Source organism: Spea bombifrons, chromosome 11, assembly GCF_027358695.1.
Source record: "Spea bombifrons isolate aSpeBom1 chromosome 11, aSpeBom1.2.pri, whole genome shotgun sequence".
Classification (NCBI taxonomy): Eukaryota; Metazoa; Chordata; class Amphibia; order Anura; family Pelobatidae; genus Spea; species Spea bombifrons.
Genome location: NC_071097.1, coordinates 12485532 through 12510147, shown reverse-complemented (window position 1 = coordinate 12510147; position 24616 = coordinate 12485532). Strand labels below are relative to the sequence as shown.

Genomic DNA, 24616 nt, shown 5'->3' with positions numbered 1-24616 from the left:
GTGTTAGGCTTATGTGCGATGCACATTTCAGATCACAGCCTGTACCATTTCAGCAGGTAGCCCTTCCTCCCTTGCCCCTGCCTCCCCTCCTCCTGTGTGGCGTTCTGGCGCAGACTCCCTGCCTCCCCCCCTCCAGTCCGTGTGGCTGCTGCCAGCTCTAGGTCTTTCTCCAAGGCAGCTGAGCGGCGAGTCTCAGCAGAGAGTAGCAGGTCTCCTCCTCCCTCCATCATCCCTCTATCTGGAGCTGAGCATCAGGACCAAGAGCATCCTTTCTGCCGCTCTCCCCCGCATCACCCAGCCATAGCCAGGATGAGGAATCCGGGGGGATCCTGTCTCTTCCTCCTGCCCCTGTTGTTGCCCCTCGCGTGGACTCAGGGAGACGGAAAAGAAGTGGAGAATACAGGCAATTTCATGGAGGATGAGCAATGGCTGTCCTCCATCAACCAGTACAGCGGCAAGATCAAGCACTGGAACCGCTTCAGAGATGTGAGTCCAGCCTGTGCTAGGGCAGAGGAAAGGGGGGGGGGGACCCAGAGCCGGGGTAACTAAACAGAATACTGGGGAGGTTAAATAGAGGTAGGGCCAGGTGTGACTTTAGGGGTTCAAAAGATGGCTAGTCCTAATTATATATAGGAAAAACAAGGGTGTAAGAACTAAGGGCAAGTTGAAATAACATGAATGGTATATGTTTAAAATTCTGGGGTTAATATATAGAGCGTTTAGGTGTAAGTGGTTGCATGGAATTAGAACCCGTCTTGGAATAAATGCAGAAAAAATTAATTGCTTCTAGAATAGAATATCGCCTGAAACAAGGAAAACCAGGATATATGAGATGGAGATGAGTGCATACAAACCAGAGGGTAATTGCTGGGGCATCTAGTGTAGGAGAGGTAGATGAGGTACAGTGTTGGCGGCGATGAGATGGAAACAGATTACACAGAAAATAAATGCAGTGAAAAATGGTTGTTGGTCAGGGTGAACTAAGCCCATTTGGTGCATAATAGTTTGATCACTGTACCCCTTTATGCTAATATTGATTAAAGACGTAAAACTGTGGGATTGGGGGCAATGATTACCCAAGTTATGATAAAACCGTAGTAAATACTGAATATATATTCTTACAAAGTTGGCAAATATGGTGGCATAGGGAAGGGCAGGTGCAGAGAGGTTTGTGTGAGGCTGCAGTTGATCTCTATGCATAACTGTTCTAAGGCCGGTGATAAAGTGGTTTTCTCGAAGGGGTGGACAGAGGGGATACAGGCAAAATTAAACCGGGCAGGTATTTTCCCCAAAAGAGGTCTTGTGCAAATGGCAACATATAAACATAACATAAAACACATAAGTGTTGTGCTAGATGTGAACTATTGGTATGTGGGTCACTTAATGGGTAGAATTTATGGAAAGGGCTCATGGCCGTGACATAACTAGTGTCCTAGACACTTATTTTCGTTTTTCTTTGGATTAGATAAAGCTCAAAATAAATAAAAGACTTATGTATCCAGCATGAGCGGAGTAGTACGGTGCATATCTGTTACATTGCAGAGTATTATATTGTGGTTTTTCTACACAATGTGATTGTCAAGGATAGATGGGCTATGATTAGGTGGGTATGAAATACTAGGAGACTTATGACAGAGTTGGAGGTAGAAGAACATGCTACAATATTGCTTAGGACATAATTGTGTGACTACAATAAGCAGCTGTGATGGAGCTTGTATGGAAGACAATGCTGAAAGACACACTATATAAAGTACAGTGTTGAGTGGATGGGTAAGGATTGAAAAATAATTCTAGAGCAGTGTAGAAAGGATGAGCCGAGTAAGAGTTGTTCACTTTGCAGGGTCCAAAGTCAGGGACAGCTGAAGGTTAGACAAGATGGGGGAATATATGACAATCAGAGAGACAGTGGTGAGAGCTAGAACAGGCTATGGTCAAAGCAAATTGCTGTGTGCTGCTGTGTGATTATTGTTATGGAGTCTCTATGTTAAATGTCATACTTACAAACACATGCATTATGTTTCATGACAAGAACACAGTCCAGGGTTAGATAACATGAGGATATTTTTTAAGATACAATTCCGTCACCCTCAGCCAGAAATCGGTTCGGCCAGACATCAGCCAGAGTGTGTAGTTCAACAAATGCATAAAGGTGGAGGACTGGTCCCTGGAATAACAAGAATCCCTGTTGTTTTTTGACTTGCAGTTATCATGCATTGGTTACTAAAAAAGATAGAATATGAATGGTTAGATATATAGGTGAGATTGGGTGACAATGTGATCACCCCGTATGGGTTCACAGAAACACTGCCATTAATGAGTTGGGAGCAGGTAAGTGGGCATGATAGGGAAAACAGGGGTGCAGTTAGAATTGTCTGTCCACAGCCGGTGTAACAGTTTAATTTTATACGCTCTCTAACAAATAATTCTATATACGAATACATGTACACACACGATACATATAGCATCTATGATGGGAATAAAAACAATGAAGGGTGAATGACGTAACAAGAGAAAAACAATATCCATCTCTACTAGCATCGCTAATGAAATCAGTGCAAAATGGACAGATTTGTTAATTGATGAATTGGAGTTAAGCTCCAGGATGGATATATACAAATTGTTTAGAGAATTGTGCTGGCAAAGTCTTTGGGGATTAAATGATTGCGTCCAGGCTGATTGTGGCATGAGGTAGAAAATAGCTTATTATTATTATTTATTGATTTTTATAGCGTTATCATATTCCACAAGGCGTCTTACATCATAGCCTTATCCAGGGTGAAATATCAGCGACAGAGCGTTCATTTCTTAGCTGCCTGGAGTTTGAAATCCTTCAGGCGGAATCTTCCCAGTTTATTGACGGCTCCTTTGAATCACTAACACAGGCATCTACTCTCCAGAGACGCTTGATTTCAGTCTAAACAGCTGGCACTACATCATCACATATCATTATAATATTACATTGTATCTCATCATTTCCAAGCTGGATGTAAGATCAGAAATACAATCAAAACAGAAGCAAAAGGGCAGCTTTAGAGAGAAAACTGGTTTGTATCCTCAGCTGCTGTGGACTACAATCATGCCCCTCTAATGTTATGCCAAGCTAAAGCCAGAGGGGACTATGACATAAGGCAAATTTACTTTTTTTTAAGGTTACCGTGGTGATAGAGTGATTAATTAACTCTTTCAGCATGTAACTGATGTGCTATGAATTGATTAACTCGGGCACTCAGAGGATCATTATCTAATTAAAAAAAAAAAACAAAACAAAAAAAAAAAACACATTATATATTCTGTATGTGGATTGGTTATAATATGCCAAAATACTATAATATTGTTTTACACTGCAATGACATGTCTTGACTTGGACAATACAGCCAAACTAATATGTACAGTTACGGATCGCTTTACAACAAGCATGTGCACTTACTTATGGCGTTGGTGGATCTTTTCGCATCACTGTTTCTATTAATAATGATCTGTATTAGATCAATACTTATTTAACAGTTTGCAGAGATTCATGGGTAAGAATGTAGGCAATACCAATGGACAGACCTTTTAAGGATTTCAGAGGGGAACATTTGCACATTAACGCAAACAATGTTCTCCGTAATCTAGAAGACCCTGAATATTGCATGAGGTTCTTCGGTTGGTTAAATTGCCAAGAAATTGTCCCTTCTGTCTCCTCTGCATAATAAGGAGAGCACTATAGCTGATCAATGCTTCCCTACAGTATACCTCTAGGAGCTTCAATATATAAACACAGGAGATTGCCTCTTGCCTACATTATTGAGCAGTCCAATTATAATGTGAAAAATGTCAATAAACCCAAAGGAGGAGGAAAAGGCTTGTACTTATGCAGTGTCTTTGCTCATTTGAATCCCATAAAGCATACCATGACATATTTTTTTCAAATTCCCCCATTTCTATTTATAAGCTACAAACAGGGCTGATTCTTGAAAACTCTACCGTTATACTGAATTTGCTGCCATTCGATTCTAGAGAAAAAGGCATGGTTGAGGATTCAGAGGACAATTCAGTATGTCATAAATGCAACAGTTTTTTTTAGTGAGTTTCCAATATAGTACAATAGTTAAGTAGACAAGACACTACTGTACATAATGTGTTTTCCCAAAAGCAATCATTAAAAGATACCAACAATAAATGCATTTCAACGCCAATGGGTGGATATTAGCCTATTGCATCAATACTAATGTTTTTATGTGGGATAGAATATACCTGAGAATGATAATCTTTGAATATAAAAAACTGTTAAGTAATACAGTTTTGCACCTGCATAAGGTAAAAACTAATGGTGATTGGTCTGTATTGAAGACTAACTCCAAAGGTGGCAATATAGTTTGTTTTATCAAGAAATGTTTTATTGATGTTCCAAGTAAAATTCTGTAAAGCAAACATTTGAATTGAAAATATTATGTATCATATAGTGTAAATAAATCCTATTTGCATAAAGCTTCTGATTCTTTTGCAATATATCCCACTTTAAACACAACTACTGTAATGATGGCCTAATGAGACATACATGTTTAAACCAGATATGTGAATATGCTATGGGTTTGACAGTCTGCCCCAGTAACAGCTGAAGTTTGCAGTATTACAGGAATTCATTCTAAATTGTTTAGCATGATAGGTAGTTACATTACAGTAAATCATATACATTCCTTACCGTGAGTTTATATATCCCACATACTGTAACATTGATGTCTTATAACTGGAAAAGGGATTTACTGTAGACAGAAAACTCAACTGAGGGCTATTCTTGAGTTGCAACTGACTGTGCCATCTCCCATAGGCAATCGTTGATCGCCTCCTAAACTCTTTTAAAGACATGGCCCCTGATGCCGATCTTAGTGTTGCTGAATGCCTCGACATTGTGCCAAGCACGTCATTGGTCGTTAACTGGCTGTTTTTGCGTGACGTGCCTGGCAAGTCATTGGTCATTAAGGGGTTACTGTAGACACACATCACTTATTCCTATTGACAGCAATTGGCAGATTGACAAGTACCAACAACAAATTTTCAGCAGTTTGTAGTCAGTCCCCATAAACTAATCTGACGGCATGCTACCAAATTACCATGAGAGGTAAAAACCTGGTTAGTAAATTGGCAGGTCCAGTATTAGTACCAGGGAGCCCCGCCAGCCGCCCACTGTATGAGGGTGTCATAGTACAGTTTTAGACTTTTTTTGGGTGTCAGTGTATTGTGTAGAGTGTAGAGTGTGTGGGGGGTGTCAGTATTAGACTGGGCGTCCGCAAACAGCGTGTTAGCCTATTGTTTGAATGCGTGTTTGCATATTGTGTTATAGAGTGTATGAGGCAGGGAGGTGCAGAGTGACATACAGAAAGCAAATCCACTGTGGAGTTAAGAAACTGTACAGAGAGGGGGGCAGAGCAATCACCGGTATTTCCAGTGATGCACCCCGAGTACCAGGCTCAACTGCCGCTGTACAAGAAATAATTACTCTGCACCCTACTCTGTATAGCTTCTCCACTGCTTGATCCTGCTAGGCTTTATAAACATTGCCATCTATGTAAAATAATGGAGGGGTGGAAGAAAATATTCTTGCCTGGGGGGCCACTTGGTCAAGTCTACCCTGATTATTGATGGAGCAAACAAAAATGGGAAATGGGATAACATACCAATTTATTTAATTACTTTCACTTATAAAGAGAGACGCACAGTATTTCTGCCCCAGGGCTCACAATTGTGCCTATTTATAGAGCCTTTGAAAAATGAGCCTTGCTGTTTTGATTGGCAGTTGAGATGTTCAGCTAATGACCTGGTTGGTTAACATATTATGAGGCTGGCTCACTCCTGCGTCTTCTGATTCTGTCGCTATGATGTATGACTGCTTCTTCCCATTCTAGTATGTGCACACCTCAGCATGTATACTACCTGTAATATATATATATATATATATATATATATATATATATAGTGTAAAGTGAATATAGTAAAATGAAGATCACTTGATAGCAGTCAGTCTAGACCAGCTGAATAAAAGCCATTATATACAAGAACATAGCAGGGCAGAATGTTTTGTTGTAGTGCTGAAATGGAATCTGGTTACAGACAAACATGCTGGTAGTTGGCAATAAACCTTATCAAACTGTGTGTTTTACAATTGTGTGCTGTATTATCCTTTCAAGATGTTTATCTTATGAGATGCACATGGACAAGCTGTTATTTGTCCACATTAAAACTCAACACATCCCCACGTCTTTGCTACAATAGGCAGAGGATCACAAATGGACCAAATAGAAATGTATCCAAACGAAATGAATGTCCTAGATAATCAGTGGGTATGAGCTGGACACTCAGGTTATACGTCCTCTGAATGCTCTGGGGTGGCAAAGCAGATATCAACGTGTTGTTCATTCGTCAGACACTTAAAGTAGGTGGAAGTAAGACTTCATCATTCATTCCTGTGTTGAAAATCATGAATATCAAAAATGTGTTTCCAGTTACAGGTATGATTGACATTCGATGAAAGAATGATAGACTCTTAGCTTCCTATACTTGCATAATTCCAATAAAAAAGAATCCACTTGTCATAGCTATTGATATGCTGTTGTGAAATTCTCAAAGCTTTATTGTGATGGCTACAAGTATATTTCTTGTTTGTCTTCTATTTATCTTTTAGAAAACAAAGGCTTCTCAGGGAGCACAGGATTTTCTTTAATTAATAAAAAAGGAAACCTAGTTCTGATCAATAGTGTTGATTTGATGGTAGGTTATACTCATAATTCTCCTCCTGGCTCCTAGACGCATGTTTAAAACTCTGGAAAAAAGTAAAGCCATGCATTTGCTCCACTATTAGACCACCAAAGTCAGTGGCCATTCTGAAACAATCCATTTTTACAATATATCTTTGCCTCTGGCCCGCTAGACTATAATCTGAAATATAACTAGATCACTATGTATAAATGCCACTGCATATGTACAAAATAGTCATTTGCAAACTACGTGCAAATGTTGAATTCACAAGTTGTAAAAAGTCAACATACCACACCTCACTAAATTCCCATAGTTGGCATTGGCCTGGCTCATCAAGAAAGGAGGAGTAGCTGGGAAAAAGCAGTCTCAGGCTTTTGGTCCTACATTCATGCACACATACATGTCTTCTGTGGCAGGATAGTCTGGCTTGGCAAGCCATGCACAAGCTGAGCCTAGGGTCAGGCTTTGCCATGGCTCTGCTTTTATTACACATTGGCTAGCTTGTTTCTGTTAGGTTCACACTCTAAGGTGTGATGTTTGTTTCTCGTATTATTATTTGATTTAATGTGTAGGCTCTCAAACTGCCAAACTAAACCTCCCATGATCTGTTGACAGCTATTTGTGGTTCAGCGTTATTGTACCTGACATTAGAATGGGTGAATGTATTTTGTGCTATTAATGGATTGCTTTTTACTCTTTTGGCTCCTGCCACGATGGTGCTCAGGAGAGTGGAACTTCTTCCGTTCATATGGTCTAGATGGCAGTATTGTCTTCTACTCCTATTTCAATCTCTGCCTGTCTTGGAAGAGCAGGTTGGCTAGCATGCCTTAAATACTTCATAACAAGTGGAAATGGAAGGAAAGCATCTGGTGTGTGTTTCTGCACAGACTGTATGATTTATGCATTCTGAAAAAAAGCGAGATGAGTTAGACTATTGGATCATGAACAAGGCTTCAACAATACTTATTCAGAATTTATATATTCCTTCGCCAAGTATACTCTTTAACTACAGGGCAACTGGTGTACTGCGTGTATGCCATCAACTATTGAAACATCAAGGGATGGAAACAATACATGGAATTATTTACCCTGTTGACAAGGGTTGAGTCAAAATTGTTTTGAGAACCATTTAACAGAATTCTGTCATCTAAATACCGTATTGGCTCGGATATAGGCCGCCCCCGTATATAGGCCGCACCCTAAAAGTTTGGTGCTTTTTTAAAGAAAAAGTTTTTTTCTTTAAAAAAGCACCAAAAAAACATGCTGCCCTCTACCCCCCCCCCGAGATATGCTGCCACTGTCCCTCCTCCCCGAGATATCCTACGACTGTCCTCCCTCCCCGAGATATGCTACGACTGTCCTCCCTCCCCGAGATATGCTACGACTGTCCTCCCTCCCCGAGATATGCTATGACTGTCCTCCCTCCCCTAAATATGCTACGACTGTCCTCCCTCCCCGACATATGCTACGACTGTCCTCCCTCCCCTAAATATGCTACGACTGTCCTCCCTCCCCGACATATGCTACGACTGTCCTCCCTCCCCGAGATATGCTACGACTGTCCTCCCCGAGATATGCTACCACTGTCCTCCCTCCTCGAGATATGCTACGACTGTACTCCATTCCCAGACATATGCTACCACTGTCCTCCTCTGCCCCCCCCCGACTTACCGGAGCAGACTCCCGGGTGTCTTGCGGGGCCGGCGGGGGACATCTACGCAATACAACTTGCGTATTGTATACGCGTATTGCGTATATGTCCCCTGCCGGCCCCGCAAGACACCCGGGAGTCTGCTCCGGTAAGTCCGGGGGGGGGGCAGAGGTAAAACGCATCGTGCGGACGGTCCGCACGATGCGCTTAGACAACCTCCCGTGCCGGCACCCCCCCCCCCCGTGGGAAGTGCTGGCAGGGGAGGCTGTCTGAGCGTATCGGGGAGTAAGATGCAGGTCCCCTGCACCACTGCATGTCCCGGGTGTCGGGCGCTAGACCCCGAATATAGGCCGCACCCCCACTTTAAAGACTTAAAGTGGGGGGAAAAAGTGCGGCCTATATTCGAGCCAATACGGTATATTTTTGTCTTTTAACATTGTGATACATGAAAGACTTCAATCCAGTAAACTGTAGCCTATGATAATCCTTTCATTAGATTAGGAAAGAAACTCTGTTTAGATGATTGCACATTTGTGAAGAAGCCAATTCTTGCAAATTGGAATGTCCTACACTTCTTAAATAGAAGAGTGATTTTTCCATGATGATGTCACAAATCCAGTGCAAGAAGTACACTGTATTTACTTATCACGACTCTTGGAAAGATTACTAAGATTACTCTGACTCAACCTTTATTATAAACCAGAAAAAAATAAAATGTCAAGGGACAGTTACATATTTGTTTTTCTTCCGTCTATCATGCCTCATGGCACATTTGTTTTTCTATTTTTTCCCCTCTACTTCATTGATAAACCCTCCACTCGGTTTAAGTGGTGTTACACTACTCTTTAAGGGTGAATGGCACTTTTATTATACCCAATCTTATATAAGAGAGCACTGGTCTGATTTATGTGACAACTGAGAGTAATCTCAAAATTACTTAAAATGATCCTGCCATGGAAAAACAACTTGCTGAACAAAAAAAAACAAAAACCATGACATTATAATGAAGTAAAGTACTTTACTGTTAATGAAATATATAAAAACAAACTTTAAAATACTGCTTTGAGGGATTTCATTTTTCTGGGGGTGGACCAGCTGTCTGTTTGGGATGGAAAGTTTTTGATACACTGTTTTTCATCTCATACCAGATATTTAATTTGTGTACGATGGATGACTCAGTACAACAGGATATGATTACAAAAAGGTACAAAATGAAATACTACTTTTGATGGTCGCTGAAGGTTATCTTTTGGCTTTACATTGTACATGTACACTGGCACTCATATTTTGAAATCAGTGTGTTTACTAGTAAATAGACTCTCTGGTAATCCTATTTAACAAAATGTAGAAAAATAACAAGGGTTGTTGATGGGTCAATGTTAGAAAGTCATACCAACTTCTTTTATTTTGATTGACTCATAAATAACAGGCAGAATATAGGTCCAGATTGGGTAAACAGGCAGTTTTTGTCATTGTCATTAATGGTTACTCCTCTCTTAAGTAGTAGTTAACTCAGTATTAAGAGCTCCTATTGCATTGTTATCCAAAGGTGCACAAGAAATAAGGCATTTAGTGGTGCATCTCCATTCAATTTAGAACCATTTCTGTGGGCAGAGTGGGGGAAGGCATTAATTGCAACTGAAAGGTGGAAGGGGTGGTAGGACCCTGAAAACTATACTAGAGGATAGTAATGTTACTTAAGTTAGAATAGATCTGCATTTGTATATTGATTCCATCGATACACGTGAAGACCCCAACACTTGTACCTGAATGAGCTAGAATACACAAAGTTCCAACATTTATACATGTTGATAATCCAGATCTGCACTCTTTCCACTCAGATCCCCCAAACACAAAATTTAGTTTATTCAATTTTCGTAAACACTACTGAGATTTACCACTGAAGATGGACATTATTAGCCCAGTGGTTATGCTTTAAATCATTAATTCTTCCAAAACCAAATAAATATGCCAATATTATTATCTACCGTCTCAAAAAACATTAATGTTATTGTGGTAACAAGTGCCTACTCTCTATTTTATACCAAAGACATAAGTATGGTAATCTTCTCAAGTAAAAAAGATGTACATATTTGATTGGAGGATATATCTGAAAATAAAATGTGTTACCTTTAGCCAGGATGTTCATAATTTTGAAGGGCCAACCAGCTTAATCTCATTCAGCGTGTGTAAAATTAACAGGAAACGTGTTTTCCAAAGTACTGTATTTATTATAAGACGACCCTGATTATAAGAGGACCCCCCAAAAATCTGAATATTAATTTAGAAAAAAAAGAAAGTCTGAATATAAAAAAAACTATGATAATCTTTGTCCACCAAACAAACATTCTGTGTTCCAAGAAAATGAGCACAACAAGGGTGGAGTCAAGGATTTTTTTGAGAATTATGCCATCTAAATATATTTTTCCCCTCTTGTAACATTGTGATACATGAAAAAGACCTCAATCCAGTAAACTGAAGCCTATGATAATCCTTTCAGTACACGACTTCCTCCAAAATAAATTACGAAAAATCATAAAAAAAAAGAATACTGCCTTTGTAACAGATTAGGAAAGAAACTCTGTTTAATCCCATATATGCCACTCTGCCTCCCTGACATGCATTTTAACCCCTATTCGCCACTCCCCCCAGGTATGCCTTATACCACATATATGCCACTCTGCCTCCATGATATGCCTTTTAACCCCCATATATGCCTCTCTGCCTCCAGAAAACCATTGAACCCCCCCATGCTACTCTTAACACCCCCCGACATACCAGTGCATCCCTTCACTTGTGACCCATGTTCAGACACCCTGGACGTGTGTGCGAGGTTGTCCATGCACATGCTGCAAACATTCACCGTCTGTGGGATGCACACAGACAACCTCCGCTGCTGCCGGCACTTCCACCGGGGCTTCTATGGTGGAGCATCGGAAGGTCATGTGATGCCAGCGCTCTGTCATAGAAGCCCCCAGAGGAAGTACAGGCAGCAGAAGAGGCTGCCAGAGAGGATGATCCGGGTCCCCTGCAGCACTGCGGGGGATCCGGATCTTAGTCTTGCAATCAGACCAATATTTGAGCATTTGCTCTGAAAAAAACCTTGTCTTATAATAGAGCAAATACTGTATATTCAGCCAACCTGGTCAGTGACTGCTATTTGATCACGTTAATCATCACGTGTGATTGGTGCTTTAGGCCTCAACTATTTATACATTAAATATAATAAGATTATGGTGAGTGAAGTAATAATAAGGTACAGCAAAGAATGGAAGCTGTTGGTGGCATTAAAATCCATGTATCTAATCCTCCTCTATGACATTGCAGCAATAAATCTGGAGGCAGACAGTATGTGTTAGGGGGATTGACTGCAAATGAGCTTTCAGAATTTAATACTTCAGTTTAAAACATTTTTAAGCGCTCTACATCTTTATAGCGGTCACATGTTCCATTGCCTAATCTGTAGAAGTAAGGGGTTTCTCTTGGCTACTTCTCATTTAGAATTTGAAAAGAAATGGTACAATTTTAAATTGCATGACACATTGAAGTCATCAACATTTTCTGCCAAGGCACATTCATTTGCAATGGCATGTATTCCAACCTTTAATGTGGTTAAAGGGAAACACATTGGTTTCAGGGGATATTTGGGTTGATGCCAGAGGAGGCCCCTGCAGGCGACCAATAGAGTAGTTTGCACGGCCCTTTAAACTACTGATGGCGAACCTACGTATTTCCGCTCCCGTTAACCCCTGCGATGCTACGTACATAAGGTATGCTAGAAGGGGAAGGGACCAGGGAGATCAGTAAAACGAAGACGAAGATTGCCTTTGTCTGTGGAAAGTTTCCGTGCTTGTGATTGGTAAAAAGAAAGATCACATGGTTAAAAAACAGGTCACATGCACAGAAGTACATCGATGGCCTGAAGCTGGCCCAAGCAGGTCTGCAGCATGCTTCATTAAAGTTGCCGTAACAAAAGTAATACTGTTTTGTATGTTACATACAAAGAAGACCATATCTTCATATTCAAAGAAGACAGTGGCTTATTAAGTATATATATATATTGTGACAGAAAGCAGGGGATGATAATGGAGGGAATGTATATATCCCCTTATATTTTGCAGGGTGGTTACCCACAATAGTTTCTACCAGCCCCAGGGAGATGTCTTGTTAAATAATGGAATTGTTGGATGTCTGTTATTTGTGTATTTTGGGTCCCTGGGGTGGAGCATTTGGAGAGTAGGGCGGGCCAGTGCTCCACTCCACATTTTGTGAGCAGCCGAAGACCAGCAGGTAGGAATCCAGTCCGGAGATTCCTGGATACTCTCCTAAGCACTCACCTGTATCTCCTAATTAATGGGAGAGGCAGTTAAGGAGCCTCCTGATCTCAGAGCAAGAGATCATTTGGCTCCCTGAGAGAGAGAGCTGCCAAAATACTGAGTGCTGCCAATATTACATACAATTTTGTTATTTTGTTTTGTTGGAACGGATAAGCCGTCCAACTGCAGTTAGGTTGGAGAACCGTGTATTAGTTAGTGCTCACGAGAGCAAGGCTTTTTGTTTTGATTTCTTTATTTTCTGTAATGCCTGTGGTGATAAAATAAAACAGGCCCAGCCTTTTATTTCACCCTCCTCGTGTCTGAGCCGTCTCTGCAGCCTGATAGACTGTGTGTAAGTAAAGATTCCCGGACAGAGTACCAAAGTGAAGGGGTATTGTGTCACAATATCTATATATATATATATATATTATATATTTTTTACACGGGCCACATACAGGAACAGCAAGGAAGCAAGCTGAATTAAATATAAAGAAAATAGCAGGCTTCCATGCCCTCCTGTTTCATTATTGCTAACCATCTGCAATGCAACTTATTGGAACTGCTCATTAAATTAATATTTCTTAGCAACTATAAAATTAAAATAGATATTGACAGAATTTATTTTTTTTCCTGTTTTTTAAGGTCAGACTATGGATTCACTGCCAATGTAATAATATGTGTGTGTGAACATAAATAGCAGAATGACTTTGGGAAATAAAGAAGACAAATGGGCCGACCAGTCAATAGTATCCAAAAAAAGACTTCCTGTTTTAAACACTCTTGACCTTGTGTTTTTAGATGTCTTCTACTTACATTTCAATATATAAAAATAAATAACAAACCAACCTTCATGTTGCTTTTACATTTTCATGGGGTAAATGGTTATTCCTGTACCTGTATGAACAGCACTCTTCCATGGTGAGCAGTCTAGTATTGAAAGCATTAAATGGATATTTTTACTTGACACCCCATTCAAGAAAAACACATATTAAAGTACACGGTGGCAAAATTGTGCTGCCATTTGCAGGGATAAAGTGTAGCATTTTTCTGGAGGGTCAGTGCAAATCCCAAGCTATGGGTATAGGGCTAACCACCTTTAGCACAGCAGTTGGCAAAATCTTTCACTTTTGATTTGAGGCATACCTACAAACAATACTTTGGAACTAAGTTACCCCAGGCACACAGTACCTTAGTCTAAATTAACTGTATATCTAGATTGGCTGAAATTAAAGCAGAAATGCTTAAATGGCCCACATATAAATTATCGGGGACCAGTGGAATAGATAGGGGGGGCAAATGTTGTTAAAACTACTGTATAACCAAAATACTGTTCTTTTTGACAACTCTCTGTCTTATTAATAAACAGGTTTTTGTTAGACTTGGGCACCAGGGGGCTCTTCGTGTTCGTCTTCGTGCTCGTCTTCGGGGAAAAAAAAATCTTCGTATTCCGCGAATATTCGCCCGTTCCTGTCTTCTCTTCGGGCGAATATTCGCGGACATTCTTCGTGCTCGTTTAATCTTCGTTTTCTTCCTGGTTGCCTAGCAGGGGTTAATACGGGGTTAATAACACATCACAGCAGCAGCAGCTGCCGTGAAGGTACGTGTGTGCAGCTCTATTGGTCGTTTCGGCAGGGGGCTGGTCTGGCATCAACAAGTGAATTGCAGAACTGCAGAATGCACTTCATTCGTTGATGGCAGGCGAGCCCCCTGCCGAAACGACCAATAGAGTTGCACACACATACCGAGGTGTACTGTCCATAGATGTTTAATAAAAGAATAGGGAATATTTTACATTTTTAAATTGATTTTGGACCACTTTACATGCCTAACATTTGCTACCTATTTACAATGGCATACTTTGCAACAACCCAACTTACTTATTGGACAGGACTGGAAAATAGCAGGACTGTCCACCAAAATCTTGGGTGTGTTGGCAGGTATGCTGATGGAAAAATGTTGGACAAGAACTAAAAAATAGCTTAGGGTTAATGTACGGTTATGTTTAAGATTAGTAGCAGTGCACTGGTTTGGTTAAAGATGGATTATGTCTAAATAATAATAATTTAATTTTAATGTTTTTTTTTAAAAAAAAATAGGGGTTTATTTAAATGTATTTTAAAGTTAGATTTATTATTTAGTACTTGATTATATTTATTAAATGTTTATAGTAGCGTTACCTACCGAGCTATACCTACCTATGTGTATTTGCATTTTGCATACCTAGTTTAGCTAAATTAGATGGGACAGGACTGGAAAAAAGCAGGACTGTCCCTGAAAAAGTTGGGTCTGTTGGCAGGTATGTGGATGGAAAAATGTTATAGGGTGAAGTGTGAGTTATAGTGTTAATGTAATGCTATTAGTGAGTGAAGGCCAGGGCAAATAACAAGGAAAAGGTCCTTGTGTTTTGTGCATTGTAAGTGTGTGTGTATGTGTGTTATGTGTGATGTCACTGTGTGTTATATGTGTTATATGTGTTATTGTGTGTGTTATGTTTGGTTGGTTGTGTATCAGAAGGAAAATAATGAAATGGAAAAGGAAATGGGAAAGGCAAATGAGTGGGCAATTGGCGACCCGCTCACCTGTTTCACCCCAGGGCAAAGCACCCAAACACTGTCAGTCTTAGACGTTTGGCAGCAGACTTCCAGAGCTCAGACACAAGGCCCTAGCGTAAGCTGGCCACTCCGGCGGAGGTAGCAGGCGTTGCCACACCGCAAACAGAGGCAGCCAGGGGGGAGAAACTGCCCTTACCATTAGGGACATTTTGGGCATGACTCTAGCCAGGAAGCGAACTGGCAGAGAAGAGATGCTGGCACCACCACCAGCAGCAGCATTGAAAAATGGGAAAGGCGAATGAGTGGGCAATTGGCGACCCACTCACCTGTTTCACCCCAGGGCAAAGCACCCAAACACTGTCAGTCTTAGACGTTTGGCAGCAGACTTCCAGAGCTCAGACACAAGGCCCTAGCGTAAGCTGGCCACTCCGGCGGAGGTAGCAGGCGTTGCCACACCGCAAACAGAGGCAGCCAGGGGGGAGAAACTGCCCTTACCATTAGGGACATTTTGGGCATGACTCTAGCCAGGAAGCGAACTGGCAGAGAAGAGATGCTGGCACCACCACCAGCAGCAGCATTGAAAACTGAAAAGGCGAATGAGTGGGCAATTGGCGACCCACTCACCTGTTTCACCCCAGGGCAAAGCACCCAAACACTGTCAGTCTTAAACGTTTGGCAGCAGACTTCCAGAGCTCAGACACAAGGCCCTAGCGTAAGCTGGCCACTCCGGCGGAGGTAGCAGGCGTTGCCACACCGCAAACAGAGGCAGCCAGGGGGGAGAAACTGCCCTTACCATTAGGGACATTTTGGGCATGACTCTAGCCAGGAAGCGAACTGGCAGAGAAGAGATGCTGGCACCACCACCAGCAGCAGCATTGAAAACTGAAAAGGCGAATGAGTGGGCAATTGGCGACCCACTCACCTGTTTCACCCCAGGGCAAAGCACCCAAACACTGTCAGTCTTAAACGTTTGGCAGCAGACTTCCAGAGCTCAGACACAAGGCCCTAGCGTAAGCTGGCCACTCCGGCGGAGGTAGCAGGCGTTGCCACACCGCAGACAGAGGCAGCCAGGGGGGAGAAACTGCCCTTACCATTAGGGACATTTGATTCATGACACTAGCCAGGAAGCGAACTGGCAGAGAAGAGACACTGGCACCACCACCAGCAGCAGCAGCAGAATTGGGAAAGGCGAATGAGTGGGCAATTGGCGACCCACTCACCTGTTTCACCCCAGGGCAAAGCACCCAAACACTGTCAGTCTTAGACGTTTGGCAGCAGACTTCCAGAGCTCAGACACAAGGCCCTAGCGTAAGCTGGCCACTCCGGCGGAGGTAGCAGGCGTTGCCACACCGCAGACAGAGGCAGCCAGGGGGGAGAAACTGCCCTTACCATTAGGGACATTTGATTCATGACACTAGCCAGGAAGCGAACTGGCATCGAAGAGACACTGGCACCACCACCAGCAGCAGCAGCAGAATTGGGAAAGGCGAATGAGTGGGCAATTGGCGACCCACTCACCTGTTTCACCCCAGGGCAAAGCACCCAAACACTGTCAGTCTTAGACGTTTGGCAGCAGACTTCCAGAGCTCAGACACTAGGCCCTAGCGTAAGCTGGCCACTCCGGCGGAGGTAGCAGGCGTTGCCACACCGCAGACAGAGGCAGCCAGGGGGGAGAAACTGCCCTTACCATTAGGGACATTTGATTCATGACACTAGCCAGGAAGCGAACTGGCATCGAAGAGACACTGGCACCACCACCAGCAGCAGCAGCAGCAGCAGAATTGGGAAAGGCGAATGAGTGGGCAATTGGCGACCCACTCACCTGTTTCACCCCAGGGCAAAGCACCCAAACACTGTCAGTCTTAGACGTTTGGCAGCAGACTTCCAGAGCTCAGACACTAGGCCCTAGCGTAAGCTGGCCACTCCGGCGGAGGTAGCAGGCGTTGCCACACCGCAGACAGAGGCAGCCAGGGGGGAGAAACTGCCCTTACCATTAGGGACATTTGATTCATGACACTAGCCAGGAAGCGAACTGGCATCGAAGAGACACTGGCACCACCACCAGCAGCAGCAGCAGCAGCAGAATTGGGAAAGGCGAATGAGTGGGCAATTGGCGACCCACTCACCTGTTTCACCCCAGGGCAAAGCACCCAAACACTGTCAGTCTTAGACGTTTGGCAGCAGACTTCCAGAGCTCAGACACTAGGCCCTAGCGTAAGCTGGCCACTCCGGCGGAGGTAGCAGGCGTTGCCACACCGCAGACAGAGGCAGCCAGGGGGGAGAAACTGCCCTTACCATTAGGGACATTTGATTCATGACACTAGCCAGGAAGCGAACTGGCATCGAAGAGACACTGGCACCACCACCAGCAGCAGCAGCAGCAGCAGAATTGGGAAAGGCGAATGAGTGGGCAATTGGCGACCCACTCACCTGTTTCACCCCAGGGCAAAGCACCCAAACACTGTCAGTCTTAGACGTTTGGCAGCAGACTTCCAGAGCTCAGACACTAGGCCCTAGCGTAAGCTGGCCACTCCGGCGGAGGTAGCAGGCGTTGCCACACCGCAGACAGAGGCAGCCAGGGGGGAGAAACTGCCCTTACCATTAGGGACATTTGATTCATGACACTAGCCAGGAAGCGAACTGGCATCGAAGAGACACTGGCACCACCAGCAGCAGCAGCAGCAGCAGAATTGGGAAAGGCGAATGAGTGGGCAATTGGCGACCCACTCACCTGTTTCACCCCAGGGCAAAGCACCCAAACACTGTCAGTCTTAGACGTTTGGCAGCAGACTTCCAGAGCTCAGACACTAGGCCCTAGCGTAAGCTGGCCACTCCGGCGGAGGTAGCAGGCGTTGCCACACCGCAGACAGACGCAGCCAGAGGGGAGAAACTGCCCTTACCACTAGGGACATTTTGGGCATGACTCTAGCCAGGAAGCGAACTGGCAGAGAAGAGATGCTGGCACCACCACCAGCAGCAGCATTGAAAAGGCGAATGAGTGGGCAATTGGCGACCCACTCACCTGTTTCACCCCAGGGCAAAGCATCCAAACACTGTCAGTCCTTGCCGTTTGGGAGCGGACTTCCAGAGCTCAGACACAAGGCCCTAGCGTAAGCTGGCCACTCCGGCGGAGGTAGCAGGCGTTGCCACACCGCAAACAGAGGCAGCCAGGGGGGAGAAACTGCCCTTACCATAAGGGACAATTAAGGCATGACACTAGCCAGGAAGCGAACTGGCAGAGAAGAGATGCTGGCACCACCAGCAGCAGCAGCAGCAGCATTGGAAAAGGCAAATGAGTGGGCAATTGACAACCCGCTCACCTGTTTCACCCCAGGGCAAAGCATCCAAAGACTGTCAGTCCTTGGCGTTTGGGAGCGGACTTCCAGAGCTCAGACACAAGGCCCTAGCGTAAGCTGGCTACATTGGCGGAGGTAGCAGGCGTTGCCACACCGCAGCAAGTGCAACCAGGGGGGAGAAACTGCCCTTACCATAAGGGACAATTAAGGCATGACACTAGCCAGGAAGCGAACTGGCAGAGAAGAGATGCTGGCACCACCAGCAGCAGCAGCAGCAGCAGCAGCAGCAGCATTGGAAAAGGCAAATGAGTGGGCAATTGACGACCCGCTCACCTGTTTCACCCCAGGGCAAAGCATCCAAAGACTGTCAGTCCTTGGCGTTTGGGAGCGGACTTCCAGAACTCAGACACAAGGCCCTAGCGTAAGCTGGCTACATTGGCGGAGGTAGCAGGCGTTGCCACACCGCAGCAAGTGCAACCAGGGGGGAGAAACTGCCCTTACCATAAGGGACATTTGAGGCATGACACTAGCCAGGAAGCGAACTGGCAGAGAAGAGACACTGGCACCACCACCAGCAGCAGCATTGGAAAAGGCGAATGAGTGGGCAATTGACGACCCGCTCACCTGTTTCACCCCAGGGCAAAGCATCCAAACACTGTCAGTCCTTGGCGTTTGGGAGCAGACCTACAGAGCTCAGACACAAGGCCCTAGCGTAAGCTGGCTACATTGGCGGAGGTAGCAGGCGTTGCCACACCGCAGCAAGTGCAACCAGGGGGGAGAAACTACCCTCACCATCAGGGACATTCGAGGCATGACACTAGCCAGGAAGCGAACTGGCATTGAAGAGAGACACTGGCACCACCACCAGCAGCAGCAGAATTGGGAAAGGCGAATGAGTGGGCAATTGACGACCCGCTCACCTGTTTCACCCCAGGGCAAAGCATCCAAACACTGTCAGTCCTTGGCGTTTGGGAGCAGACCTACAGAGCTCAGACACAAGGCCCTAGCGTAAGCTGGCTACATTGGCGGAGGTAGCAGGCGTTGCCACACCGCAGCAAGTGCAACCAGGGGGGAGAAACTACCCTCACCATCAGGGACATTCGAGGCATGACACTAGCCAGGAAGCGAACTGGCATTGAAGAGAGACACTGGCACCACCACCAGCAGCAGCAGAATTGGGAAAGGCGAATGAGTGGGCAATTGACGACCCGCTCACCTGTTTCACCCCAGGGCAAAGCATCCAAACACTGTCAGTCCTTGGCGTTTGGGAGCGGACTTCCAGAGCTCAGACACAAGGCCCTAGCGTAAGCTGGCTACATTGGCGGAGGTAGCAGGCGTTGCCACACCGCAGCAAGTGCAACCAGGGGGGAGAAACTACCCTCACCATCAGGGACATTCGAGGCATGACACTAGCCAGGAAGCGAACTGGCATTGAAGAGAGACACTGGCACCACCACCAGCAGCAGCAGAATTGGGAAAGGCGAATGAGTGGGCAATTGACGACCCGCTCACCTGTTTCACCCCAGGGCAAAGCATCCAAACACTGTCAGTCCTTGGCGTTTGGGAGCGGACTTCCAGAGCTCAGACACAAGGCCCTAGCGTAAGCTGGCTACATTGGCGGAGGTAGCAGGCGTTGCCACACCGCAGCAAGTGCAACCAGGGGGGAGAAACTACCCTCACCATCAGGGACATTCGAGGCATGACACTAGCCAGGAAGCGAACTGGCATTGAAGAGAGACACTGGCACCACCACCAGCAGCAGCAGAATTGGGAAAGGCGAATGAGTGGGCAATTGACGACCCGCTCACCTGTTTCACCCCAGGGCAAAGCATCCAAGCACTGTCAGTCCTTGGCGTTTGGGAGCAGACCTACAGAACTCAGACACAAGGCCCTAGCATAAGCTAGCTACACCGGCGGAGGTAGCAGGCGTTGCCACACCGCAGCAAGTGCAACCAGGGGGGAGAAACTACCCTCACCATCAGGGACATTCGAGGCATGACACTAGCCAGGAAGCGAACTGGCATTGAAGAGAGACACTGGCACCACCACCAGCAGCAGCAGAATTGGGAAAGGCGAATGAGTGGGCAATTGACGACCCGCTCACCTGTTTCACCCCAGGGCAAAGCATCCAAGCACTGTCAGTCCTTGGCGTTTGGGAGCAGACCTACAGAACTCAGACACAAGGCCCTAGCATAAGCTAGCTACACCGGCGGAGGTAGCAGGCGTTGCCACACCGCAGCAAGTGCAACCAGGGGGGAGAAACTACCCTCACCATCAGGGACATTCGAGGCATGACACTAGCCAGGAAGCGAACTGGCATTGAAGAGAGACACTGGCACCACCACCAGCAGCAGCAGAATTGGGAAAGGCGAATGAGTGGGCAATTGACGACCCGCTCACCTGTTTCACCCCAGGGCAAAGCATCCAAGCACTGTCAGTCCTTGGCGTTTGGGAGCAGACCTACAGAACTCAGACACAAGGCCCTAGCATAAGCTAGCTACACCGGCGGAGGTAGCAGGCGTTGCCACACCGCAGCAAGTGCAACCAGGGGGGAGAAACTACCCTCACCATCAGGGACATTCGAGGCATGACACTAGCCAGGAAGCGAACTGGCATTGAAGAGAGACACTGGCACCACCACCAGCAGCAGCAGAATTGGGAAAGGCGAATGAGTGGGCAATTGACGACCCGCTCACCTGTTTCACCCCAGGGCAAAGCATCCAAGCACTGTCAGTCCTTGGCGTTTGGGAGCAGACCTACAGAACTCAGACACAAGGCCCTAGCATAAGCTAGCTACACCGGCGGAGGTAGCAGGCGTTGCCACACCGCAGCAAGTGCAACCAGGGGGGAGAAACTACCCTTTCCATTAGGGACATCTGAGGCATGATTTCAGCCAGGAAGCGAACTGGCAAAAGATACTGGCACCACCACCAGCAGCAGCGTTGGAAACGGAAAAAGGTGAATGAGTGGGCAATTGACGACCCACTCACCTGTTTCACCCCAGGGCAAAGCATCCAAAGACTGTCAGTCCTAGGCGTTTGGGAGCGGACTTACAGAGCTCAGACACTAGGCCCTAGCGTAAATTGGCTACACCAGCGGAGGTAGCAGGCATTGCCACACCGCAGCAAGTGCAACCAGGGGGAGAAACTACCTTAAACATTAGAGAGAAAAAATTTAACTTTCCAAGCTAAGAGCTGGGTAACCCAATTTGGGCAGATTGAATTTAAGAAAGGCAATCTGCTCCATGAGATGAGGTGCCATGCGTGAGCGCTGTGGACTCAGTATGTTTCCAGTCATAGAAAACACGCGCTCACTTTGAACAGTGGTTGGCGGACATGATAGAAGCTGCTGCGCAACCCATGAGAGTGCAGGCCACACACTCTTCTTTTCATCCCAGTAGCTAAGAGGATCAACATTAGGAGCAGAAGGAACTTCACAGAGGTAAAGTTTGACCATTTCAGCAGCACTACTCTCCTTTCTGCTGCTAGCTCTGTCAGATGGTCCAACTATACTGCCAAGTGCCTCTTCCCAAAACGCAGCTGCTCCACTCAGCTGTGTTGTGCTGCTTGTGGCACTGCTGCTGATGCTGCTGCTAGGGGTAGCAGACCACATCATCTCTTCCTCCTCCTGCACCTCACCCTCCTCGGACAGCATTCCCATTTTACGCTGCCAGTCACGCACCTTGTTGACCAATTGCTCCCGGTAGCTACTGAGAACATTGAATTTCAAAGCTAGCTTTCCCTTAATTCTTGGATCACAAAGGCACGCTAGCATCATTTCGGGACTCTCTTCCATTCGCTTGCGAAGGTGTACTTTTAGCAGATCCTTCAGCTTCCTGACTATGGCTGCTACGTCAGGATGTAGAGTGCCACCTTGAACAGCCTCACGGTTTCCAAGGAACACATCCATCTTGCTGCCTAGATGGGAGAACACTGGGATTACCTGGGCCAGACTGGCAGTGTTTGAGCTTAAATTTTCTGTGGCATCCCTGAATGGTTTAAGGACTGCCACTAGCTGGGCGATCACTGTCCAATCCTCCCTATTCAATGGAGAGGTAATCCCTATATTGTGCTCTGAGGCAAGATTATGGATTGCCCTCTGCTGCTCCAAAATCCTCTCTAGCATGTCTAACGTGGAGTTCCACCGTGTACTGACATCCTGACGTAGGCAGTGTACGGGAAGACCTGACCTCTCTTGCTCTTCCCTCAAAAGTTGGCTAGCCTTAACACTATGGTGAAAGTGCCCAGCGATCTTTCTGCAGCGGGACAGAACTACTGCTGCCACATTAGTTCCTTCTGACATTGCTGCCTTCACTACAAGATGGATGATGTGGGCTGCACAGCGCACACCAACAATATGACCATCTCGCAGCGCTTTCACCATATTGGCACCTCCGTCAGTTACCACAAAACCAACTTCAACATTGGTGCCCGCCTCTGCTCCCACCCAAAGGCTAAACATTTTCCTAATCGCATGCAGAATATTTTGGGAAGTGTGCTTTTCATCCATCACTTCTGCATGGAGAAGGAATGATCGGTAGCCTGCTGCAGCAACTTCCTTAGACACACCGGGCTGCCACCAGTGTGCTGTCAAAGAAAGAAAGGCATGCTGGGCGCTAGGTGCACTCCACAAATCTGTAGTGAAATGAACACACTGACCAGCAGCCTTGGAAAGCTCCTCTTTCACTGCTGCAACACAGGACCGATACAGCGAGGGGACAATGTTCCTGCTGAAAGTGGAACGTGACGGAACTGTGTATTGTGGAGCCACAGCCGCCATCAATTGTTTGAAAGGCTCCCCTTCAATCATGGAGAAGGATGCCCCTCCAACAGCAATGAACTGACCAATAAGTCGCGTTACTTTATTGGCCTGCTGTTTGGGCATCGTTCTCTTGGAGTGGAATGCCCCAAATTCTTCCAGGGTGGGCTGGGCATGCAGTGCTCCAACCTGCCTTGGTCTCTGGCTGCCAGCACTAGTTGCTGCTGCTGCTGCTGCTGCTGCTGCTATTGGCTCAGAAGAAGAAGCTGTTGGGGTTTTTCCACGGCCACCAGCTATGCTGCCTGCACTAAGTTTTACCTCTGCATCTTTCCCCAATAGCACAGCGTTGTGTTGAGTGCTGAGGTGATGCTTCATGCTAGCACTGGTAAAATGGCCAGACACTTTCCCTCTGCTTATTAGCTTCCCACAATGTTTGCACTTTCCATAGCGCCCTTCTTCAACATTTTCAAAGTGCTCCCAAATTGGGGCGCGCATAGCCTTGGAGTGTGCCTTGGGTGCTGCTCTTACTGCTCGGGGTGGATGAACAGAGGCAGAACTAGTGGTGGTGGGACTGGTGGTAACAGTACTGGCCATAGTGGGACTGCTAATTGCTTTAGATTTGCTAGGTTTTGCTGCTGCTGCTGGTGGTGGTGATGGTGATGATCGTAGCGGAGAAGGTGGAGGCTCAGGGGAAAATTGTGCACTAGTCATTTGGACACTGCTCCCTGAGGAATCTGATTCCTGACCACTCATCTCCTCTACTTCCTCTGGCTCATAGTCTAGCTCTTCATTAGCCAGATCGAATGGAATTCCTGCTAGGCTGGAGCTAAGACTGATATCGTCGTGAGACTCGTGACTAGTAGTAGTGCGAGCAGGAAGAATAGACTCTGCACTTGGCCTCTCAGTCTCAGGCTCCTCTGCTACCTCGCTAGGTGGAGTTCCACTATGTGTAGCCCTCTCTCTAACTGTCTTTACAAAAATTTTGTAAGGACTTGGTGGCTTGCTAGAGGTACTAGGAGGACATGGCGTGGCGGTACCAGTGGGAACAGTAGGCGCAGCACTAGTGGTGGTAGAGGCGGTAGAGGTGGGGGTGGTGGTGGTGGTTTTCCCTACAAAGGAATGAGATCGCTTTGGTTTGGGACCCCTCTGAGTCTTGCTGCTAATTTGGCTCTGCTTGGTACCTTGCATGCTGCTGGTGGATGGGGAAGATGCTGCTTGGGGCAAAAGGCACTTCTTTTTAGTCACTGGGCTGGTACTACTTGTGCTACCCTTTAACTTTGAACGTGCTTCTGGTGCTTTAGGCTTTCC

The 24616-nt window shown here is 45.7% G+C and overlaps 1 protein-coding gene across 1 annotated transcript in view; it reads left to right on the top strand.

Moving 5' to 3' along the window:
* Positions 1-236: 236 nt before the first annotated feature.
* Positions 237-24616, top strand: part of SPOCK2 (SPARC (osteonectin), cwcv and kazal like domains proteoglycan 2) — a 66107-nt gene continuing 41727 nt past the window's right edge. Inside the window, exon 1 of the mRNA XM_053450065.1 lies at positions 237-486. Coding sequence (XP_053306040.1) covers positions 310-486 — 177 coding nt within the window. The 5' untranslated portion in view covers positions 237-309. The remainder of the gene's footprint in view (positions 487-24616) is intronic.